The sequence below is a fragment of the Saccostrea cucullata genome, unplaced genomic scaffold (assembly GCF_032062105.1).
Source record: "Saccostrea cucullata isolate Sc308-1 unplaced genomic scaffold, CSIRO_AGI_Scuc_v1 ctg5734, whole genome shotgun sequence".
Classification (NCBI taxonomy): domain Eukaryota; kingdom Metazoa; phylum Mollusca; class Bivalvia; order Ostreida; family Ostreidae; genus Saccostrea; species Saccostrea cuccullata.
Genome location: NW_026929489.1, coordinates 11,033 through 37,068, shown reverse-complemented (window position 1 = coordinate 37,068; position 26,036 = coordinate 11,033). Strand labels below are relative to the sequence as shown.

Genomic DNA, 26,036 nt, shown 5'->3' with positions numbered 1-26,036 from the left:
TATGGTGAAACCTTCCTCATGTAGTACAAAATAAAGTTTCTCTAAATCATGTTTGCATCTAGAAAGGAATGTCACAGGAAATGACTTGCTTTTAATTTTCAAAAAATCAGATATTAATTGCTTTTGAAAAACAAGATGACCATATAGTTACTAATGTTACTTTATTAAAATAAATTCCATTTATAGTGAAGATTCGAATTTCATTGATCATGGCACAGTTGGGGGGGAGGTAGTTTGACATAATCTCAATGAAAAATAACAAAATTGTCTTTTGGATTGTATAAATAATTAAATATATGCATTATGTGCTACAAAATCTGATCTTTATCATCAATCTTTGTCAGCCATGCACAGGACGTTCCAGAGGGACTTGTATCTACTGAGGTTGAACACACTAAGGGAGTATGCCAAGTCCCTAAACAACAGCATGAATCCCATCTCATCTGATCCCACCGAGCCTCTTAAACACAATGCTAAGGTCTGTATTGTGTTATAGTACAAGTGACACCAAGCCACTCAAACTCAATGCTCACGTCTGTATTGTGTTCTAGTACAAGTGACACCAAACCACTCAAACTCAATGCTAAGGTCTGTATTGTGCAATAGTACAAGTGACACCAAGCCACTCAAACTCAATGCTCACGTCTGTATTGTGTTCTAGTACAAGTGACACCAAGCCACTCAAACTCAATGCTCAGGTCTGTATTGTGTTATAGTACAAGTGATCTCATCTGATCCCACCGGGCCACTCAAACTCAATGCTCACGACTGTATTGTGTTATAGTACAAGTGACACCAAGCCACACAAACTCAATGCTCAGGTCCGTATTGTGTTATAGTACAAGTGATCTCATCTGATCCCACCGGGCCACTCAAACTCAATGCTCACGACTGTATTGTGTTATAGTACAAGTGATCTCATCCTATCCCACCGGGCCACTCAAACTCAATGCTCACGACTGTATTGTGTTATAGTACAAGTGATCTCATCTGATCCCACCAAGCCACTCAAACTCAATGCTCACGACTGTATTGTGTTATAGTACAAATGACACCGAGCCACTCAAACTCAATTCTCAGGTCTGTGTTGTGTTATAGTACAAGTGACACCGAGCCACTCAAATGCAATGCTCAGGTCTGTATTTTGTTATAGTGCAAGTGACACCGAGCCACTCAAACTCAATGCTCAGGTCTGTACTGTGTTTTAGTACAAGTGACACCAAGCCACACAAACTCAATGCTCACGTCTGTATTGTGTTAAAGTACAAGTGACACCAAGCCACTCAAACTCAATGCTCACGTCTGTATTGTGTTATAGTACAAGTGACACCAAGCCACTCAAACTCAACGCTCAGGTCTGTATTGTGTTTTAGTACAAGTGACACCAAGCCACTCAAACTCAATGCTCACGTCTGTATTGTGTTTTAGTACAAGTGACACCAAGCAACACAAACTCAATGCTCACGTCTGTATTGTGTTATAGTACAAGTGACACCAAGCCACTCAAACTCAATGCTCACGTCTGTATTGTGTTCTAGTACAAATGACACCAAGCCACTCAAACTCAATGCTCAGGTCTGTATTGTGTTCTAGTACAAGTGACACCAAGCCACTCAAACTCAATGCTCACGTCTGTATTGTGTTATAATACAAGTGACACCAAGCCACTCAAACTCAACGCTCACGTCTGTATTATGTTATAGTACAAGTGACACCCAGCCACTCAAACTCAATGCTCAGGTCTGTATTGTGTTCTAGTACAAGTGACACCAAGCCACTCAAACTCAATGCTCACGTCTGTATTGTGTAATAGTACAAGTGACACCAAGCCACTCAAACTCAATACTCAGTTAGTATTGTGTTATAGTACAAGTGACACCAAGCCACACAAACTCAATGCTCAGGTCTGTATTGTGTTATAGTACAAGTGACACCAAACCACTCAAACTCAATGCTCACGTCTGTATTGTGTTATAGTACAAGTGACACAAAACCACTCAAACTCAATGCTCACGTCTGTATTGTGTTATAGTACAAGTGACACCAAGCCACTCAAACTCAATGCCCACGTCTGTATTGTGTTATAGTACAAGTGACACCAAGCCACTCAAACTCAATGCACAGTTCTGTATTGTGTTATAGTACAAGTGACACCAAGCCACTCAAACTCAATGCCCAGTTCTGTATTGTGTTATAGTACAAGTGACACCAAGCCACTCAAACTCAGTGTTAAGGTCTGAATTGTATTATAGTACAAGTGACACCAAGCCATTCAAACTCAGTGTTAAGGTCTGATTTGTGTTATAGTACAAGTGACACCAAGCCACTCAAACTCAGTGTTAAGGTCTGATTTGTGTTATAGTACAAGTGACACCAAGCCATTCAAACTCAATGTTCACGTCTGTATTGTGTTATAGTACAAGTGACACCAAGCCACTCAAACTCAATGATCAGGTCTGTATTGTGTTATAGTACAAGTGATCTCTTCTGATCCAACCAAGCCACTCAAACTCAATGCTCAAGTCCGTATTAAGTTATAGTACAAGTGATCTCATCTGATCCCACCAAGCCACTCAAACTAAATGCTCACGTCTGTATTGTGTTATAGTACAAGTGACACCAAGCCACTCAAACTCAATGCTCGGGTCTGTATTGTGTTATAGTACAAGTGACACCAAGCCACTCAAACTCAATGTCCAGGTCTGTATTGTGTTATAGTACAAGTGACACCAAGCCACTCAAACTCAATGCCCAGTTCTGTATTGTGTTATAGTACAAGTGACACCAAGCCACTCAAACTCAATGCTTACGTCTGTATTGTGTTATAGTACAAGTGACACCGAGCCACTCAAACTCAATGCTCACGTCTGTATTGTGTTATAGTACAAGTGACACCAAACCACTCAAACTCAATGCTCACGTCTGTATTGTGTTATAGTACAAGTGACACCAAGCCACACAAACTCAATGCTCACGTCTGTATTGTGTTATAGTACAAGTGACACCGAGCCACTCAAACTCAATGCCCAGTTCTGTATTGTGTTATAGTACAAGTGACACCAAGCCACTCAAACTCAATGCTCAGGTCTGTATTGTGTTATAGTACAAGTGACACCAAACCACTCAAACTCAATGCTCACGTCTGTATTGTGTTATAGTACAAGTGACACCAAACCACTCAAACTCAATGTTCAGGTCTGTATTGTGTTATAGTACAAGTGACACCAAGCCACTCAAACTCAATGCTCAGGTCTGTATTGTGTTATAGTACAAGTGACACCAAGCCACACAAACTCAATGCTCACGTCTCTATTGTGTTATAGTACAAGTGACACCAAGCCACTCAAACTCAATGCACAGGTCTGTATTGTGTTATATTACAAGTGACACCAAGCCACTCAAACTCAATGCTCACGTCTGTATTGTGTTATAGTACAAGTGACACTAAGCCATTCAAACTCAGTGCCCAGTTCTGTAATGTGTTATAGTACAAGTGACACCAAGCCATTCAAACTCAGTGCCCAGTTCTGTATTGTGTTAAAGTACAAGTGACACCAAGCCACTCAAACTCAATGCTCACGTCTGTATTCTGTTATAGTACAAGTGACACCGAGCCACTCAAACTCAATGCCCACGTCTGTATTGTGTTATAGTACAAGTGACACCAAGCCACTCAAACTCAATGCCCACGTCTGTATTGTGTTATAGTACAAGTGACACCAAGCCACTCAAACTCAATGCTCAGGTCTGTATTGTGTTATAGTACAAGTGACACCAAACCACTCAAACTCAATGCTCACGTCTGTATTGTGTTCTAGTACAAGTGACACCAAACCACTCAAACTCAATGCTCACGTCTGTATTGTGTTATAGTACAAGTGACACCGAGCCACTCAAACTCAATGCTCACGTCTGTATTGTGTTATAGTACAAGTGACACCAAGCCACACAAACTCAATGCTCACGTCTCTATTGTGTTATAGTACAAGTGACACCAAGCCACTCAAACTCAGTGCCCAGTTCTGTAATGTGTTATATTACAAGTGACACCAAGCCACTCAAACTCAATGCTCACGTCTGTATTGTGTTATAGTACAAGTGACACTAAGCCATTCAAACTCAGTGCCCAGTTCTGTAATGTGTTATAGTACAAGTGACACCAAGCCATTCAAACTCAGTGCCCAGTTCTGTATTGTGTTAAAGTACAAGTGACACCAAGCCACTCAAACTCAATGCTCACGTCTGTATTCTGTTATAGTACAAGTGACACCGAGCCACTCAAACTCAATGCCCACGTCTGTATTGTGTTATAGTACAAGTGTCACCAAGCCACTCAAACTCAATGCCCACGTCTGTATTGTGTTATAGTACAAGTGACACCAAGCCACTCAAACTCAATGCTCACGTCTGTATTGTGTTATAGTACAAGTGACACCAAACCACTCAAACTCAATGCTCACGTCTGTATTGTGTTCTAGTACAAGTGACACCAAACCACTCAAACTCAATGCTCACGTCTGTATTCTGTTATAGTACAAGTGACACCGAGCCACTCAAACTCAATGCTCACGTCTGTATTCTGTTATAGTACAAGTGACACCGAGCCACTCAAACTCAATGCCCACGTCTGTATTGTGTTATAGTACAAGTGACACCAAGCCACTCAAACTCAATGCACAGTTCTGTATTGTGTTATAGTACAAGTGACACTAAGCCACTCAAACTCAGTGTTAAGGTCTGAATTGTATTATAGTACAAGTGACACCAATCCACTCAAACTCAGTGTTAAGGTCTGAATTGTGTTATAGTACAAGTGACACCAAGCCACTCAAACTCAGTGTTAAGGTCTGAATTGTGTTTTAGTACAAGTGACACCAAGCCACTCAAACTCAATGCTCAGGTCTGTATTGTGTTATAGTACAAGTGACACCAAGCCACTCAAACTCAGTGTTAAGGTCTGAATTGTATTATAGTACAAGTGACACCAAGCCATTCAAACTCAGTGTTTAGGTCTGAATTGTGTTATAGTACAAGTGACACCAAGCCACTCAAACTCAATGATCAGGTCTGTATTGTGTTATAGTACAAGTGATCTCATCTGATCCAACCAAGCCACTCAAACTCAATGCTCAAGTCCGTATTAAGTTATAGTACAAGTGATTTCATCTGATCCCACCGAGCCACTCAAACTAAATGCTCACGTCTGTATTGTGTTATAGTACAAGTGACACCAAGCCACTCAAACTCAATGCTCGGGTCTGTATTGTGTTATAGTACAAGTGACACCAAGCCACTCAAACTCAATGTCCACGTCTGTATTGTGTTATAGTACAAGTGACACCAAGCCACTCAAACTCAATGCCCAGTTCTGTATTGTGTTATAGTACAAGTGACACCAAGCCACTCAAAATCAATGCTCACGTCTGTATTGTGTTATAGTACAAGTGACACCGAGCCACTCAAACTCAATGCTCACGTCTGTATTGTGTTATAGTACAAGTGACACCAAGCCACTCAAACTCAATGCTCACGTCTGTATTGTGTTATAGTACAAGTGACACCGAGCCACTCAAACTCAATGCTCACGTCTGTATTGTGTGATAGTACAAGTGACACCAAGCCACTCAAACTCAATGCTCACGTCTGTATTGTGTTCTAGTACAAGTGACACCAAGCCACTCAAACTCAATGCTAAGGACTGTATTGTGTTATAGTACAAGTGACACCAAGCCACTCAAACTCAATGCCCAGTTCTGTATTGTGTTATAGTACAAGTGACACCAAGCCACTCAAACTCAATGCTCACGTCTGTATTGTGTTATAGTACAAGTGACACCGAGCCACTCAAACTCAATGCTCACGTCTGTATTGTGTTATAGTACAAGTAACACCAAGCCACATAAACTCAATGCTCACGTCTGTATTGTGTTATAGTACAGGTGACACCAAGCCACTCAAACTCAATGCCCAGTTCTGTATTGTGTTATAGTACAAGTGACACCAAGCCACTCAAACTCAATGCTCAGGTCTGTATTGTGTTATAGTACAAGTGACACCAAACCACTCAAACTCAATGCTCAGGTCTGTATTGTGTTCTAGTACAAGTGACACCAAACCACTCAAACTCAATGCTCACGTCTGTATTGTGTTATAGTACAAGTGACACCGAGCCACTCAAACTCAATGCTCACGTCTGTATTGTGTTATAGTACAAGTGACACCAAGCCACACAAACTCAATGCTCACGTCTCTATTTTGTTATGGTACAAGTGACACCAAACCACTCAAACTCAATGCTCACGTCTGTATTGTTATAGTGCAAGTGACACCATACCACTCAAACTCAATGCTCACGTCTGTATTGTGTTATAGTACAAGTGACACCAAACCACTCAAACTCAATGCTCACGTCTGTATTGTGTTATAGTACAAGTGACACCGAGCCACTCAAACTCAATGCTCACGTCTGTATTGTGTTATAGTACAAGTGACACCAAGCCACTCAAACTCAATGCTCAGGTCTGTATTGTTTTCTAGTACAAGTGACACCAAGCCACTCAAACTCAATGCTCACGTCTGTATTGTGTTATAGTACAAGTGACACCAAACCACTCAAACTCAATGCTCACGTCCGTATTGTGTTATAGTACAAGTGACACCGAGCCACTCAAACTCGATGCTCAGGTCTGTATTGTTATAGTGCAAGTGACACCATACCACTCAATCTCAATGCTCAGGTCTGTATTGTGTTATAGTACAAGTGACACCAAACCACTCAAACTCAATGCTCACGTCTGTATTGTGTTATAGTACAAGTGACACCGAGCCACTCAAACTCAATGCTCACGTCTGTATTGTTTTATAGTACAAGTGACACCAAGCCACTCAAACTCAATGCTCAGGTCTGTATTGTTTTCTAGTACAAGTGACACCAAGCCACTCAAAATCAATGCTCACGTCTGTATTGTGTTATAGTACAAGTGACACCAAACCACTCAAACTCAATGCTCACGTCCGTATTGTGTTATAGTACAAGTGACACCAAGCCACTCAAACTCGATGCTCAGGTCTGTATTGTGTTATAGTACAAGTGACACCAAGCCACTCAAACTCAATGCTCACGTCTGTATTGTGTTATAGTACAAGTGACACCGAGCCACTCAAACTCAGTGTTAAGGTCTGAATTGTGTTATAGTACAAGTGACACCAAGCCACTCAAACTCAATGTTCAGGTCTGTATTGTGTTATAGTACAAGTGACACCAAGCCACTCAAACTCAATGCTCACGTCTGTATTGTTATAGTGCAAGTGACACCATACCACTCAAACTCAATGCTCACGTCTGTATTGTGTTATAGTACAAGTGACACCAAACCACTCAAACTCAATGCTCACGTCTGTATTGTGTTATAGTACAAGTGACACCGAGCCACTCAAACTCAATGCTCACGTCTGTATTGTGTTATAGTACAAGTGACACCAAGCCACTCAAACTCAATGCTCAGGTCTGTATTGTTTTCTAGTACAAGTGACACCAAGCCACTCAAACTCAATGCTCACGTCTGTATTGTGTTATAGTACAAGTGACACCAAACCACTCAAACTCAATGCTCACGTCCGTATTGTGTTATAGTACAAGTGACACCAAGCCACTCAAACTCGATGCTCAGGTCTGTATTGTTATAGTGCAAGTGACACCATACCACTCAAACTCAATGCTCACGTCTGTATTGTGTTATAGTACAAGTGACCTCGAGCCACTCAAACTCAATGCTCACGTCTGTATTGTGTTATAGTACAAGTGACACCGAGCCACTCAAACTCAATGCTCACGTCTGTATTGTTTTATAGTACAAGTGACACCAAGCCACTCAAACTCAATGCTCAGGTCTGTATTGTTTTCTAGTACAAGTGACACCAAGCCACTCAAAATCAATGCTCACGTCTGTATTGTGTTATAGTACAAGTGACACCAAACCACTCAAACTAAATGCTCACGTCCGTATTGTGTTATAGTACAAGTGACACCAAGCCACTCAAACTCGATGCTCAGGTCTGTATTGTGTTATAGTACAAGTGACACCAAGCCACTCAAACTCAATGCTCACGTCTGTATTGTGTTATAGTACAAGTGACACCGAGCCACTCAAACTCAGTGTTAAGGTCTGAATTGTGTTATAGTACAAGTGACACCAAGCCACTCAAACTCAATGTTCAGGTCTGTATTGTGTTATAGTACAAGTGACACCAAGCCACTCAAACTCAATGTTCAGGTGTGTATTGTGTTATAGTACAAGTGACACCAAGCCACTCAAACTCAGTGTTAAGGTCTGAATTGTGTTATAGTACAAGTGACACCAAGCCACTCAAACTCAGTGTTAAGGTCTGTATTGTTATAGTATAAGTGTATCATCTGATCCAACTGAGCCTCACAAACTAAACGCTCAGGTCTGTAGCATATCAGTACATGTGATCTCTACATTTACACATCTCATAGCATTTGACATAATGTAAAATGGTGTAGGGATTAATATTCTCACTGAGGAGAAAAAAGTAGAAAAAGATTGATTACTGTGGCAAATCAAAATATTTATAGGAAGAAGAATTATTCTGAGGCTAATTAATGTAAGCATAAACATTTAATTCAATTATTGATAATTTAATTTTATTTGCAGCACATCATTTGCCTGGGTAAATGATTTAATCCATTATGTTATATGTAACTTGCATACTTCACAATGAGAAACGTCAAAATCGTACTACTCTGTTTGACGTTACTTTTAAAATATGCTAAAGAACTTATTTGGTAATAACCAATATTTGCCCCCCAAATCAAACTTTAATGGAGATATATTTAATTAAGTTCTTAAACAGAAGAGTATATGCTGATTTCAAAGCACTGAATATTTTCATAAGTAATGACGCTATATGTACGTAATGACGTCACAAACATGACGTAAATTTCAGTATTTTATGAATTTTACAGAAAAATGTACACATTTCGTCGATATTTTGAGTAAAAGTCACCGAGCGCATGTGTATTCAGGCTCAATATTTTTATATAATGTGTAGAATGATAATATCTTTGAAATATGTCAATATTGTTTCTGAACAAACTTGCACTCTATAAATTTTAAAGCTAAAATTGTCGAACGTTTGTCCATTTTGTACTCTCTCTGAAAAAGGATATAAAATCGGACTAGTTTGTGACGTCATATAATCAAAAATAATGAATACACTGCTTTGACAATATAATATTTTCTGTTAATTTATATTTCTCATACAATTTATTGAATTCAGTACAATTCAGGAAGTTTTCAAAATTTAACTTTTGTGGGGGCAAATATATGCAATATACCGCAATTAGTTCCTTTATGCCTTTTTTTCAGAGGAAAAATTGTCTCATTGTCTACACTGAAATTAAATTATAAGGAATAAAGCTTATTTAAACTTATATTATATGCTATAAATTAACTTGAGGTAGCTTACGTCTTTATAAACAGCTTCATGGTTTATAAAGCGTAAACTGCCCCAAGCTATGTTATATATCATAAATTAATAACAAAACAAAACGAAATAATTAAGCTTCATTCCTTAAATATTTATGTGGTTATACATGTATGAACATGATACTTTCAGGTACAAGGAATCGGTCCTACCTTCAAACTAAGGGTCAATCTACAGAACAGGTCCCTCAGTCAGCCCTCCACCAGTTTACTGATTACGTTCTTATACGACGAGAAACTGTACTCCTTCAAAAAATCCTTCATTGGGGTCTGTATTCTGCCATTATTTTCATTTCAAACTAAGATCTTCATAAGAAATTATATTTTTTGTTGTAAAATTACAATGTATGATCAGGTGAAATCTGAAAAAAAATTATACTAAATGTCTTTTATTGTTAATCAGGTTCATATGCTGGTTCCCGGCCTGAATTATGCCTTTGAGACGTTTGTTGAATGTTTGAGTGACAAAGGAGTCTCAGACAATATCAAGGTATGGATCGAGACAGAAATTTATTTCGTTTATAAAATGAACAAATAGTGAGCATATGGTAGTGTTACCAATCAACAGATCTAAGGGAGCTTACTTCTCAATGGCACCTGATCCCACCTTTGATGTATTTAAAAGACATCTCTATATGATCTGCTTCCACTTTGTATTGTTTTCTATGGACTTTGAGCTTGACATTACTGTTTATCTTCATATTTCATCATGATAATATGCCTTCATTGTATTTTCATCCTGAATTCTTAATGTTCATGAGTCAAATTGTTTTAAAATAGACTGCTACTTTAAAAAATTTAGAATTCAAACTTTTAATTGTTACACATGTACAAGAATAAGAATATGACCTGCTTTGGTCAGGACTTTGTTTTGAAGGAAGGTTCCCAGGTCCCTTTAATCACTGGAGAATTAGCATGCCCTGCACTGATGTGGAACCTGTGTCTAAAGTCTGCACCAAAAATGAGGATCTCTTTGAATGAACAGTTAAGACTGAATAACTTAACAGCATGTCATAGAAATAACATTGTAACTCACTGAAGACTTGCATGTAATGTTGACAGTAACATTAGGAATGCTACATTTTTTTAAATTTTGTAGAATACGTAAAAAAAATGACTAAGAATTAAAATTAATTACATGTATTAAAAATGATCAAAATAAAAGGTACTTAGAATTTGCATGCTGATCTCTGCCAGACCTAGTAAACTCTGAATTCCTAGAAATAACCTTACTTTACCTAAACAGCTGTGTGTTCTAATCTATGCAAAACGAAAAGAAAATTAACATTAGGATGAAAATTTTTCATCCTTGAGAAAACCTTTTTTAAAGTTCTTCCTTATTCTTGTTAAAGAAAAGTTACATGTACTTCTGTTAATGTTTAAATAACTTATTGGAATCTTAACTGGAATTATTGAAAAGCTGCTATATTACGTATATGAGTATGTCCGAAACATTCCGAATACGAGCGTTCAATATCGAACGCCCCATTGTAAACAAAAAATGTCGTCTGTTCAAATTCTTAGAGCTAAATGAAGTGGCATCTAGGTAAGATGTGTTTACTTTTCACACAAAAATGAAATTATTTATTAAAATATAGTATGTATTAGACCCATTTAAACCTAAAGAAGCAAATCATATCGCTCGGTAGGGTCATCGGAATGATGCGATTTTGAACGCTAACAGGTCAGACGTTAATTTGAATACCGATACAGAAAAATCATTAATTTGAGGAGTTTTTTAGCTGGAATAATAATTATAAATTATGTGGAAATGTTTAAGCTATATAATAAAGGAGTTATTGAACTTATATTTGTGAATATTGGCACTCGTTGGCTGTTCAAATGCACTCGCAAGCTCGTGCATTTTAACAGCCAACTTGTGCCAATATTCACCAGTATAAGTTCAATAACCCTAAAATATTTATTGTTTTAAGGGTGAATATAATATAACCTTATTGATTTGAGTGACGACAAATGATTTTTGTTGGCTTTTTTTATAGTTTTTTTCTTTATTCCGTCCATATGACTTTTTTTTTTGTTACTCTATTGTGGGACAAAAACATAATAAATAAGAAACCGGTAAAGATTGATCATATTTTGCATTCATTTTGTAAAATAGATACACTATTTTCCTTCGTTAAATTAAAATTTAACACTTATTTCTTGTCCATTTTATGTTTGCGTGTTAAATAAATCTGACTAGTGCATCAAGTCTTAACGTAGCCTAAATAAAGGACCTGGCTAGCTCCTGACCCTAAAATTTAGCTGAAAAAAATTTTAGGATCTAAAAAGTTTTATCGACCATAGAACTTACGAAATGATGACTTTAAACGAGACTGCTGATATTCTTGTTTCATCAACTTACTTTTCACTTATTAACCTCGTCTTAGAAATTGTTCATACGTAGAGCATGCTCTTGCATATCTAATCAACTGAGATATATGAGGGGTTATCAAAAAGTTCGTGGACTAGCGCCATTAAATTAAAACCGCTTTAGGTACATCAGTGAATTTTGATATATCTATTCAGCATCATCTTTTCCATCTAAAGAATAAACCATAAATCATATATTTTATTTTTTAATAAATTAGCAATGTTTTTGTAAGCAATGGTATGTTCAGGCGGCGCAACCTCAAACCCGACGTTTTTCCGACCCCTGTGTAACTGAGAAAAACTCTTTTGGTATGAATATTTGACATCCAAAAATCCCATTAATTCAAGTATGTGTTGGGACACTATTGTTCCATAAAATATGAAATTTTCACTTCATTCAGGAATATCTATGAAATTTTATCGCGAATTTTACATGGAATGTCCAAACAAATGATGCCTTAAAAATGACGTAAAAAGAAAGGAGGGGTTTCCTTTTCCAACATTCTATAAAGTTTTGCCCCTGAAAAAACTGGTATAGACCTAATAAAATGTTTAAATTGGCTACAGAGAAATAATATGCATCCAGAATACTTCTCCTCAATGTCAAAATAGATTCAGAGTGAAAAGGGATGCACAATTAATGTCGATTTGTAGTCAGTTGTGAAAATTCAATCACGTCAAAAAATGACGTTGATCATCGGTTGTAGATATTGAACTTCCAAAAGCAAAATATGCTGGCACAATCAAGCAAGGATCTCTCCCAGTGTATAAATCCATTTGAAAATTATATTCATTGAAAGCCGCTGTTCATAACATTGTAAAATCATATAGATAGGGCGGGTTTTAGTCCTTACTCAGCTCCAGGGAATCTCATAAAAAAGTGTATGAGGTAGAAGAGGCAGACATTAATAAAGACCTTGACGTTGTCGGACGTCATGAAAATAAACGACGACAACGCCAGGTGATCATACAATGTTGTATTTGCTTTATAATAATTTGGCAAATAATGAACGTATCAGGCTAAAATTTTCAACATTTCTTTATTTTTTTGTTGTTTTATGTTGCATATAAATTTTGAAAGCACAGACAACATAGTTCTAATTTTATCTACTAAGTCCACGAACTTTTTGATAACCCCTCGTATACACTCCGTATGCAGGTGATGAAGGTATATTACTGCATAAGTACGGGAAGTTAACGATAGAAAAGTTAAAGTCACATCATGTTTATCACATAACTTGGTTGCTAGATTACCATTAAGTATGAAACAGATGTGTCAGACTCTGTGGTATCTTTTATCTCAAGCTCTCCTGGATATATCGTATCGACGTAGGAATGCAAATTACCATTGCTCGTTGACAATACGTCGTCGAGATATCTGAAGGTCGAGTTGAAGGCCACAGCAAGTGTTTTCTTCTTTTCACGCATAAGATTTTGCATAAATTCTGCTTCATATGAATACAAAAATAGGTCTGCTAATAATTGCGCAATTGCTTCCCACGGAAATTCCAATAGATTGTTGGAAGACTTTGTCTCCAAAAACCACATAGATATTGTCAATCAGAAACTCAGGCATCTTCTTGATGTCAATTCAGAGTACTTGTGTGTACAATCAGAATCTTTTTTTAACAAAATAATGAACAATGACTAGGTAAGTCAATTTCGAGTTCCATTTTTATTGAAGAAGCAGCTGTCAATGATATCAGAAAGTCATTTATCGTGAGAAATGATTGTGTATAAAGTTAAAAAGTCGTACGTTTTTAAGCTGTTGATTTTGGTAAAATCTTGTGATTTCAAATTATCCAAAAAAGTTGTTTGGAATGTTTTAGCATCCACATCTGATTCACACCACTTCTTGAATATATAGTTGCGCAGTACTCTTGAAGTCTTTCCTTCAATACTGTCAATATCTTAATGATGAGTAACGAAAGAGGCTTGGTTGATCATTTACTGGAACTCGCAATGTATCTTTGTTTGTAAGGATTCTTATGAAGTTTCGGAATCCAATATATATAAGGTAGTTCAAATTCAATTTGACTCTGTGGAATGTTAAAAATATTCAAAACTGACAAATGATTTTGAAGAATTTTTTCCTTTGAAAGGGAAGTATGAGTAAAAGTAGGATTACCACTGGTAGAATTAAATCCAAGTTCTTCTAGAATACAATTTATATGAGGAGCCTTACAAACAAAGACAATATTGTTAACTGCTTTGTCGGCAGGGACCAGTACGTAATGATCATGTAATCTATCTAATTCTTTTTTTCACTTCTGGTTTATTGAACGCAGAAGGATAGATAGTTTTCATATTGTCCCTCAATCTTTTAATACTGACTTTAACATGAATCTGATACACTAAATTCATTCTGACAAAGTGTCAACGTCTTCTTTTTCGTATCTGGCCCATCGTCGGCGTAATTTTCAACAGAATCCATAATATTAATGAAATTATGACGCCAGTTGAAGGATCGGGGTTCTCTATATTTAGGACCTTTCATCTCTTATCACCACTGATTTTATTACCCTCAAAGACTTTGATCTTCCATGTTTACAAATTTAGAGTATTTGTTTATTAAGAATTACATGTTGGAATACAAAAGGGGGGGGGTAGAATACTTAGAAAATATATCCTTGTGCCCCTTCAATAAAATGCCTGATGATCATTTTTGGGCTTGTCAAGGACATTTTGATAGTGCATAGTCCAAACTAAAATTGCTTCCTATGGGCCAGCTGGGAAGTGACTGAGAGATAAAACTCCACCATAAAACCTAATCTTTTATTTTGTATAATACAGAACATATTGGATTTTTCATTCATTTTACATTTAAAACTTAGAGAATTTTTCTTGTCCGTATTATATAATATGTGTGTCTTAAAGATTTTAAAGACGGTCTATTTGAAAGAATAGCCTCTCTGTGAAATTTTATGTCCACAGAGATGATCAAGCTGTTAATAACTTTTTCATTGCAGATATTTTATTTTTTTCACTTGCCCTTTCTTATATTCAGCAACAAACAGATTGTCACATGTGTCTGTACATAGTCCTATTGGATAATTAACCAGTCCACAGCCTATGTAACAGAGGAACTGTCCATTCTGGTCTATGATGTGAACACGGTCATTGTTACGATCAGCTATAAGGATGTGACACTGACTGTCTGTGGTGATTCCTCGTGGATTGAATGGTTTGTCTTTGTGAGCAGGAGTTTGTCCAGTGTACCTGAATCTCAGTTTTCCGGCCTGATTAGTCACCACTACTGCATTAGCTCCACAGTCAGACACACATATATCCAGGTTTTTGTTTTCAACAATATAATCAGAATAAGATGAATGGAGAGGTTTACCTTTATCATCAAACTGAATGGTTTGTTTCTCTGTGGAGCCAGAGTAACGGACAACTTTTGTTTGTTTTTTATCATCACTGCGCATGATAACCAGAAGATCACCAGAAGAGGTATTACAGACACATTTAGGATTCCAGTTCTGTAGTCTGATCACTTCCTCTATTTTCTCATTCTTCACAATGTTCACAGTTCTATCAATGTAAACAGTATAAACTAGATCTCCACTTTTTGTAATTGCGATGTCCCAAGGTCTGTTCCCTGACTTGGTTGTGATTGACTTGAGTAGTGATCCCTTATTGATACTGTACAGTTTTATGGTGCTGTCACTGCCACCTGTCCAGATTTCTTCATCACTCAGACAGGCCACATTGCAAAGGTTTCCTTTAAACTGAGTGTTTATGGTGGTGACAGTCTGTGGTTCATCTAACAGCTGTTTGACTGCAGGAGTGGATCCAGCTTCTGGTGACTTCTGCTTTGTATTCATGCTAAAACCATGTTTATCCAAAGTGAGGGAACTTGGTGATAAGGCTCCAAACAGTTGGCGCATTTCTACTTCTTGGATTTTGCCTTGTGTAAATTTAGGTGAAGATAACACAATTTTTTCTGGTAGATTTTTATATCTTTCTATATTAACAGATTTTAGATTAAGAAGCTTTGACATTTCATTAGATTCTACAACAGTACAGGATGAATTTATTTCTTCCTCGATGTCAAACATTGTCTTGTTTATTTCATCCAGATGTTTTTGTACAGTTTGTAACTGTGTGTTTTTCATCTCATCAACTTCAGCTTTAAATTTCTTGACAAGTTTGTCAATTTCTCTGTGCCAGTCCTCTCCTTGTTTTGTTATGGCTGTTGAGAGATCTCCATATTCCTTTTCTAATTGACTCATTCTGTTTTGTACATCAGAGGCAATTTCCTGGTATGTTGGATAAATTGTATCATTTACTTCAGCTAGTTCTCTGTTGATCTTTTCTTTTTTCTTTTCTAAAACTTGTAAGATTTTCAATAATTTATGACCAAGATGTTGATCTGAAGCAAGGCAGTTGACACACACAGGAATGTCACATTGCTTACAATACATTTCACATCGTTCTTTGACATGAGATATGCATGCAGGGTAGAGGAGGGTGGTTTTCCTAAGAGTAAATGTAACAACATCATGTTTTTTAAATTGATCAGATATCATGTGTTTTCCTACACAAGCTGTACACAGATTGACAAGACATGTATCACAGTGCATCTGTACCACAGCGGTCTCACACAGGTCACATTGCATCACATCTTGGGCACTGGTACGGGAGTCCATGATCAAAGTAAACCTAGTATGGAAAAATAAGCATTTGTAAAATATCTTAATAAAATAAACACTTTTAATTACTTATATTCAACATTTACATAAGCAAATTCAAAGAATCGTGGTCTTTGAGCAGTCGGGAACTTATTTTGTTGAATATGACACATTAAACTGTTCATTGAGCTAATAAGCTTAAGGGACCTTTTCTGGCTCTAGGGCCATAAAAGCTATATGGCCCTGGAGCCTGGTCACATTTTGTCCAGTGTCCTTTCATCTCTCTGCAAACAATTTTAACTTCTTCTCAAGAACCAGAGGGAAGTGTAGAATAAAAGGATTATGTGTGGTTTGTTGCATAATTTTGCCCCACAAAAAGTTCAAATTTGAAAATTTATTGAAATGTGTTGAATTGTATATTGTATGAGAAATCTAAATAAACATTTTTCTTATAGTTTTCAATCAGGTTATTGATAATTTTTAGCTCACCTGATCACATTTTGTCCGGCGTCCGTCTGTTTAGCTGTCCGTCCGTCTGTAATTTTTCACATTTTCAACTTCTCAAGAACCGCTGGGCCAGTTTCAACCAAACTTGCAACAAAGCCTCCTTTGGTAAAGGGAATTCAAATTTGTTCAAATGAAGGAACATGCCTTCATTAAAAGGGAGATAATTGGGAATTAATGAAACTTTGGTGGCATGTTTTAAAAATCTTATTCTCAAGAAAAAATAAGCCAGTAAAGATGATACTTATCGGGAAACATCTTTAAGTAGTGTAGATTCAAGTTTCTTAAAATCATGACCCCCAGGGTTAGGGCGGGGCCACAATAGCCAACCAAAGTTTTACATAGAAATATATAGGGGATTCTTTAAAAACTTCTTCACAAGAACAGCAAACCCATAATTGATCAAGTTTGTTCAATCCATGGCACCCGGGGGTAAGGCGGGGTTAAAATAACTGATCAAAGTTTTACATAGAAATATATAGGAAAATTCTTTAAAAATATTCTTCTCAAGAATAACACGGCAATAATTGATCATATTTATATGGAAGCATTCTCAGGTAGTGTAGATTCAAGATTCAAATCATGACCCCTGAGAGTCATGGCCGACCAAAGTTTGACATATAAATATATATGAAATTCTTTAAAAATCTTCTTCTAAAGAACAGCAAACCCATAATTGATTATATTTATAAGGAAGCATCCTCAGATAGTGTAGATTCAAGTTTGTTCAAATCATCTTGCCCATGGTATTTTTAAAAAATTATCTCATTGTTATAAGCAAGAATTGTCAAATAAATTCATCAATGAATGTTACCTGTAGATTTAAATGGCGTCTGTCTTGTCGGCCATAAACAGAAAAAAACAGTCTGTCACTATGCACAAATATCTCATGACCCTGATAAGCTTTTTCACTTCCTTGTTAGTATGTACTGAAGAATTGAAGTTCATATTCATATAAGCCCCAGTTAAAATAAAACCTAGAGCGAAAAAGACATATTTGGACTTGATACGTATTACATTTGACATAATTTTCATATTTTTTGACAAAAGTTGCGTGAGGTATAATGTTTTGGCCCGTCAGTCAGTCCTGATTTATTCCTGTTCAAATCCAATGTCAACTTCTTGTTTATCTGTTCATATGCTCAAAACTGAACTTGTGTATATCAACATGATAGTGTATAAACACATCATAGCAGGGGAATTACTAATAAGCACTGGCTCTCAGACTTCTTATTCTTTTATATGGAGGTTTGAAATGGATTTTTTTATAAAAACTACAATTTTCAACTCAAAAATTAACAGACTTGTGTTTTGTCATGGTATAACAATATACCTGGCTACACATTGTAACCTGTATTTTGTATTTTTCTCAACGATGCACAGGACGTTCCAGGGGAATTTTGATCTACTGATGTTGAAACACTGAGGGAGTATGCCAAGTCTCTAGACAAAAGCATGAATCCCATCTAATCTGATCCCACCGAGCCTCTTAAACTCAATGCTTAGGTCCGTATTGTGTTATAGTACAAGTGATCTCATCTGATCCCACCGAGCCTCTCAAACTCAATGCTCAGGTCTGTATTGTGTTATAGTACAAGTGACACCAAGACATTCGAACTCAATGCTCAGGTCTGTAGCAGTTTTATAGTACAAGTGACACCGAGCCACTCAAACTCAATGCTCAGGTCTGTATTGTGTTAAAGTACAAGTGACACCGAGCCACTCAAACTCAATGCTCAAGTGTGTATTGTGTTAAAGTACAAGTGACACCAAGCCACTCAAACTCAATACTCAGTTCTGTATTGTGTTATAGTACAAGTGACACCAAACCACACAAACTCAATGCTCAAATGTGTATTGTGTTAAAGTACAAGTGACACCAAGCCACTCGAACTCAATGCTCACGTCTGTATTGTGTTCTAGTACAAGTGACACCGAGCCACACAAACTCAATGCTCAGGTCTGTATTGTGTTCTAGTACAAGTGACACCAATCCACTCAAACTCAATACTCAGTTCTGTATTGTGTTATAGTACAAGTGACACCAAGCCACTCAAACTCAATGCTCACGTCTGTATTGTGTTATAGTACAAGTGACACCAAGCCACTCAAACTCAATGCTCACGTCTGTATTGTGTTCTAGTACAAGTGACACCAAGCCACTCAAACTCAATACTCAGTTCTGTATTGTGTTATAGTACAAGTGACGTCGAGCCACTCAAACTCAATGCTCACGTCTGTATTGTGTTATAGTACAAGTGACACCGAGCCACTCAAACTCAATGCTCACGTCTGTATTGTGTTCTAGTACAAGTGACACCAAGCCACTCAAACTCAATACTCAGTTCTGTATTGTGTTATAGTACAAGTGACTTCGAGCCACTCAAACTCAATGCTCACGTCTGTATTGTGTTATAGTACAAGTGACACCGAGCCACTCAAACTCAATGCTCACGTCTGTATTGTGTTCTAGTACAAGTGACACCAAGCCACTCAAACTCAATTCTCAGTTCTGTATTGTGTTATAGTACAAGTGACACCAAGCCACTCAAACTCAACGCTCAGGTCTGTATTGTGTTATAGTACAAGTGTCACCAAACCACTCAAACTCAATGCTCACGTCTGTATTGTGTTCTAGTACAAGTGACACCAAGCCACTCAAACTCAATACTCAGTTCTGTATTGTGTTATAGTACAAGTGACACCAAGCCACTCAAACTCAATGCCCAGTTCTGTATTGTGTTCTAGTACAAGTGACACCAAGCCACTCAAACTCAATGCTCACGTCTGTATTGTATTATAGTACAAGTGACACTGAGCCACTCAAACTCAATGCTCAGGTCTGTAATGTACATAATCGTATATACATGTATCATATAGCATTGCTATTACACTAAAGGTGCATAGCTACATTTCATAGCTACATGGTTTCAATTCTGAATGATTCCTGCAATTGTTTTTCTATCCTTAAACCACAAAAGTAGATCTATTATTTCCAAATATCCTGTATATTGAATTTGGTTCTTTAAATTATCCTTACTTTTAAATTGATTATAAAGAAAAATTATTCTGAGGCTACTAAAGGGATTAGTAAAATTTAATGCAAATAATTCTAAATAATAAATGCTTATATTTGTATGAACATGATACTTTCAGGTCCAAGGAATCGGTCCTACTTTTAAACTAACAGTCAATCTACAGAACACGTCCCTCAGTCAGCCGTCCACCAGTTTACTGATTACGTTCTTATACGACGAGAAACTGTACGCCTTCAAAAAATCCTTCATTGAGCTCTCTATTCTGCTATAATTTTAATTTAAAGCTTAGCTGTTTATTAAATTTTTTCTGGTGTAAAATTACAGTGCATGAGATGAAAATCTAAGATTTCTAAATGTCTTTCAATGTTTATCAGGTGCCTATGCTGGTTCCCGGTCTGAATTATGCCTTTGAGACGTTTGTTGAATGTTTGAGTGACAAAGGGGTCTCAGGTAATATTAAGGTATCGAAAATGAAATTTATAAAGATTAATAAACCAAATTATCTGTATTTAGAGCATACAGTGGGTGTTACCAATCAACAGATTTAAAGGATGCTTACTTCTCAATGGCACCTGATCCCACCTTTTATGTATTAAATTAAGATGTCTGTGTTTGCTCTGCTCCCATTTTTAGATCACCAGTTTAAACCTATTGCTATCCGTTTTCGTCTGTCGTCGTGCGTCGTGCGTTGTGCGTTAGAATTTGAACATTTTCAGCTTCTTGTCTGCAACCACTGCACCAATTTCAACCAAATTTGACAAAAAGCATCTATGGGTAAAGGGGAACAAAAATTGTGAATTTCCTTACCCCTGCCCCCCTGGGGCCTGAGAGGTGGGGCCCAAACCACTAAAATTAATGCAATCATGAAAAATCTTCTTCTTTACTCCTGGATATAGGGCAGTCAAACTGTTTGCATGATTGTAATAATCAATGAGTACTCTACCAAAATTGTGAAATTCATGGCCCTGGGGTCAGGGGTTCTAGTGCTAGGGCGGGGCTAAATAATTAGGTAGTGAAAATGCATTATTTCTTTGAAAATCTTCTTCTCTGCCCCTGGGTATTAAATAAACCAACTAAATACATATTTATGATGAGCAAGAGTGCCTCTACCAAAATTGTGAATTTTATGGCCCCAGGGTCAGGGGTTCTGGTGTTAAGGGGGGGGGGCTCTATTGATTATATAGTGAAAATACATGAATTCTTTGAAAATCTTCTTCTCTGCTCCTGGGTATTAAATAAACTAACTATGTGCATAGTTATGATGAGCAAGAGTTCCTCTACCAAAATTGTGAATTTTATGGCCCCATGGTCAGGGTTTCTGGTGTTAGGGCGGGGCTCTATTGATTATATAGTGAAAATACATGAACTTTTTGAAAATCTTCTTCTCTGCTCCTGGGTATTAAAAAAAACTAAGTACATAGTTATGATGAGCAAGAGTGCCTCTACCAAAATTGTGAATTTTATGGCCCCAGGGTCAGGGGTTCTGGTGTTAGGGCGGGACTATATAGATTATATAGTGAAAATGCATTATTTCTTTGAAAATCTTCTTCTCTGCTCCTGGGTATTAAATAAACTAACTAAGTGCATAGTTATGATGAGCAAGAGTGCCTCTACCAACATTGTGAATTTTATGGCCCCAGGGTCAGGGTTTCTGGTGTTAGGGCGGGGCTCTATTGATTATATAGTGAAAATACATGAATTCTTTGAAAATCTTCTTCTCTGCTCCTAGGAATTAATTAAACTAACTAAGTACATAGTTATGATGAGCAGGAATGCCTCTTTCAAAATTGTATATTTTATAGCCCCAGGGTCAGGGGTTCTGGTGTCAGGGCAGGGCTCTATTGATTATATAGTGAAAATACATTAAGTCTTTGAAAATTTTCTTTTCTGCTCCAGGGTATTAAGCAGATGAAATACCTTTATAGTTATGATGGACAAGGGCCTTAATCTTCCAGAATTGTGAATTTCAAGGCCACAGGGTCAGGGGTACCATAGAAGGGGAGGGGGCTGTACTTATATACTGAAAATATGAATGAATGGTTTGAAATCTGCTCCTTGGTATAAATCAAATATCAAGGCCTAAGGGTCAGGGGTTCATGTGTGGTAGGGGCACTACTGATTATTGCTGAATATTACTGATTAGTTGAAATGCACTTTTTGCTCCCCTACCCTGGGTATGGGCATTAAGTAAACAAACTAATCAACTGCTAAGTGTATTGTTATGATGATCAATGGTGCCTCTTTCAAAATTGTGAATGCCATAGCATCTGGCTTAAAACATGAATCAAATTCAATCACTGGAAAGTTGTTGCATAATGCTCAGGTGACCTATAAGGCCCATGGGCCTCTTGTTAGCTCACCTCAACGAAGTTGGGGGAGCTTATGTAATACCCTCGGCGTTGGCGTCGGTGTCGGTGTCGGCGTCGGCGTCGATGTCGGTGTCGGCGTCCCAGGTTAAGGTTAAGTTTATGGAGCAGTTTTCTTGTTAACTATTTCTATGTCCTATATGGATTAGACATGCATGGAAGATGGTTCTAGATGTGTTTCGTTGCATCAAAGTTTCAGATGCTGCAATTTCAGCAAAGGAATGACCAGGTTAATGTTTTTGGAGCAGGTTAATATTTTTGGTGCAGTTTTTGGTGTAGGTTTCATTTCCAAGTAACTATAAGCCCTATGTTGACCAAACTTGCATGGATGATACATCTAAGGATGCAAACTACCGGGCTTGCTTCGGATGCTGAATCTGACCTTCATTTTCCGGTTGAGTGAACAGGTTAAAGTTTTTGGTGCAGGTTTCATTTCCAAGTAACTATAAGCCCTATGTTGACCAAACTTGCATGGATGATACATCTAAGGATGCACACTACCAGCCTTGCGTCGGATGCTGAGTCTGACCTACATTTTCCGGTTGAGTGAATAGGTTAAAGTTTTTGGTGTAGGTTTTATTTCCAAGTAACTATAAGCCTTATGTTGACCAAACTTGCATGGATGATACAACTAAGGATGCACACTACCGGGCTTGCTTCGGATGCTGAATCTGACGTACATTTTCTTGTTGAGTGAACAGGTAAAAGTTTTTGCTGAGGTTTCATTTCCAAGTAACTATAAGCCCTATGTTGACCAAATTTGCATGGATGATACATCTAAGGATGCATACTACCAGGCTTGCTTCAGATGCTGACTCTGACCTACTTTTTGTGGATGAGTGAAAATGTTAGTTTTTGATGCATGTTTCATTTCCAATTAACTATGATCCCTATAATGAGCAAACATGCATGGACGATACATCTTAGGATGCAAACTAATGGACTTGCTTCAGATGCTGAATTTGACATACATTTTTCAGATAATAGACCAGGTAAAAGTTATGGGTTCAGGTCTATTTCCAAAAAAACTATAAGGCTTACATAACATTGTATAAACCAAACTTGCACAAATGTTGCATCAAGAGATGAAAACTCTCAAATTTGCTTCAGATGCTAGATTTCAATTACATTTATATGAAGAATAACTAGTTTATATTTTTAATGTAGGGCCTCTATTTCAAAGTAACAGATCAGAATTGCTTTAACATTTTCATTTTTGGAATGTACACTTCTTGTTGGTTGTGTGACTTTACCTTACTTAAAGACAACATTCGTTGACGTGAGCTCTGTAATCTCTGATTACCTATGTTTATCATTTCAAGTCACTGAGCTTCACAATTGTTTGTTATCACCACATTTCATCATGATTAGATGCCTTTATATGGTTTATCCATCTTTTTGTTTTAATTTTAAATGTTTATTAGTCTTAATTTTAACGTATTTCAATACCTTCAAGTTTTAGAAGTCAAACTTTTAAGTGTTTGAAAAAAACACCTAAGAATTGCAAAAAACCTTGTATACATAAGCTTCATTTATGACCTGTTTTGGTCAGGCATTTGTTTTGAAGGAAGGTTCCCAGGTCCCTATAATCACTGGGGTAATTAGCATGCCCTGCACTGATGTGGAACCTGTGTCTAAAGTCTGCACCAAGAACGAGGATCTCTTTGAAGAAACAGTAAAGACCGCCTAACTTAATAACAGCATGACATAGAAATAACATTGTAACTCAGATAATGGAGACTGATGCATGTAGTGTTGAAAGTAACATTAGGAATACTACATTTTATAATATTTTGCAGAATAGGTAAAAAAAAAAAAGGGGGTGACTAAGAATTAAAATTGATTATTAAAAAGGTACTGAGAGATGCATGCTGATCTCTGCCAGAACCCAGTAAACTCTGAATTCCTAGAAATAACCCTACTTTACCTAAACAGCTGTGTGTTCTAATCTATGCAAAACATAAAGAAAATTAACATTTTCATCCTTGAGGAAACCTTTTTTAAAGTTCTTCCTTATTCTTGAAAGAAGAGTTACATGTACTTCTATTAATGTTTAAATAACTTATTGGAATCTGAACCGGAATTATTGAAAAACTGCTAAGTTACACTTTGGGGGGGTTTGTTGCAGTAAAGTTGTTGTGTATTCAGCAAATTTTTCAGGTAGGCAGTATATTTAATTTGTTAGCTTAGAGTTCTGCTAAAAATCGAACGATCCCTTAAGACAATCTTCAAAATCATACAAGTTTTTTTTTTTTTGGGGGGGGGGGGGGGGGGGGGGGTATTTAGTTCAGTAGGAAAAAGTTTATTTTTCATTGCTTTCTGTTACTGTTGCTCAATGCGAAGTGTAAGATGGATCATTTGTTTGTGTGTTTGTTAGTAACTTATACTTTTTGTATTATAACAGGTGTTTGTTAGTAACATTTACTTTTTGTGTGTTTGTTAGTAACTTATACATTTTGTATTATAACAGGTGTTTGTTAGTAACATTTACTTTTTGTATTATAACAGGTGTTTGTTCTAAAGGACGGGAAGAGTGTTCCTATCATTACAGGCTTAATCAGCATGCCTGTCAGCGAGGGATTGGTGGTGGTCTGAGGTCATCAGAGGTCAACAAAGGTCATACATCTACACCCATGCCAAGCTTATTTTCCCTTTTTGATGTGAATTTCTCTCAGTGAAGAAACATTTTGTGAATTGTAAAATTGTACTTTTATTCCATGATGGAAATATTAAATGACATTCAAAGAACTGTTTATGTGCAATGATAAAATATTGAGATACTGAATATGTAATATTTATTGTTTTAAGGGTGAATGTAATCTTACCTTATTATTTTGAGTGACGAAAAATGATTTTTGTTGTTTTTTTATAGTTTTTTTTTTTCAGTATTCCGTCCATATGACTATTTTTTTGTTACTCTATTGTGCGACAAAAAAAAATAAGATTGTCAGTAAAAATTGTTCATATTTTGCATTCATTTTGTAAAATAGATTTGATACACTATTTTCCTTTGCTAGATTAAAATTTAACATATATTTCTTGTCCATTTTATGTGTGTGTGTTAAATAAGTCTGATAGTGCATCAAGTCTCAACGTTGCCTAAAAATAAAGGACCTAGCTAGCTCCTGACCCTAAAATTTAGCTGAAAACAAAAGTTCTAAGATCTAGTCCGACTTGCAAGCATTTTAGACATGAACTTAACAAACACACATGAATGGTGTAATTTCTGAAACTTTTCCGATTGTGTTAATAGATGAATTAAAAAGAAGCATAAAGGATGATATACTAGTATTCAAATAAAATATTTGTAAATCCAATGTTCTAGATCGCCATATCAATTTAAAATTGTTTGTTTTTAGAGACATGAAGAGATCCTAGTAGCCAATAAATATTTTAGTATCAACTTTTAGACAAATTAAATTAAAATTAGAAAAAACAAAGGTAATTTAACTCAAAAGACTTTGTTTCTTTTGAGTATGTCTGTCAGTCTGTCCCACTCAAATTGGCTTTTGTTAATTTTCACTAAATGCTTATGACATGAAGCTGATTTATGGTATGTGAGTCTATCCTGATGAGTTGCATTTTCATTTTGCTTTATGGATTTTGACAGTATTT

At 36.7% G+C, this 26,036-nt stretch overlaps 1 protein-coding gene across 1 annotated transcript; it reads left to right on the top strand.

Moving 5' to 3' along the window:
* Positions 1-346: 346 nt before the first annotated feature.
* On the top strand, positions 347-25,357 carry LOC134280999 (Bardet-Biedl syndrome 1 protein-like). The gene is made up of 4 exons (XM_062763453.1): positions 347-478; positions 9,640-9,774; positions 9,910-9,996; positions 24,930-25,357. Exons 1-4 carry the CDS (start codon positions 347-349, stop codon positions 25,014-25,016), a joined length of 441 nt encoding a protein of 146 aa, XP_062619437.1. The 3' UTR covers positions 25,017-25,357.
* The last annotated feature ends 679 nt before the right edge of the window (positions 25,358-26,036 follow it).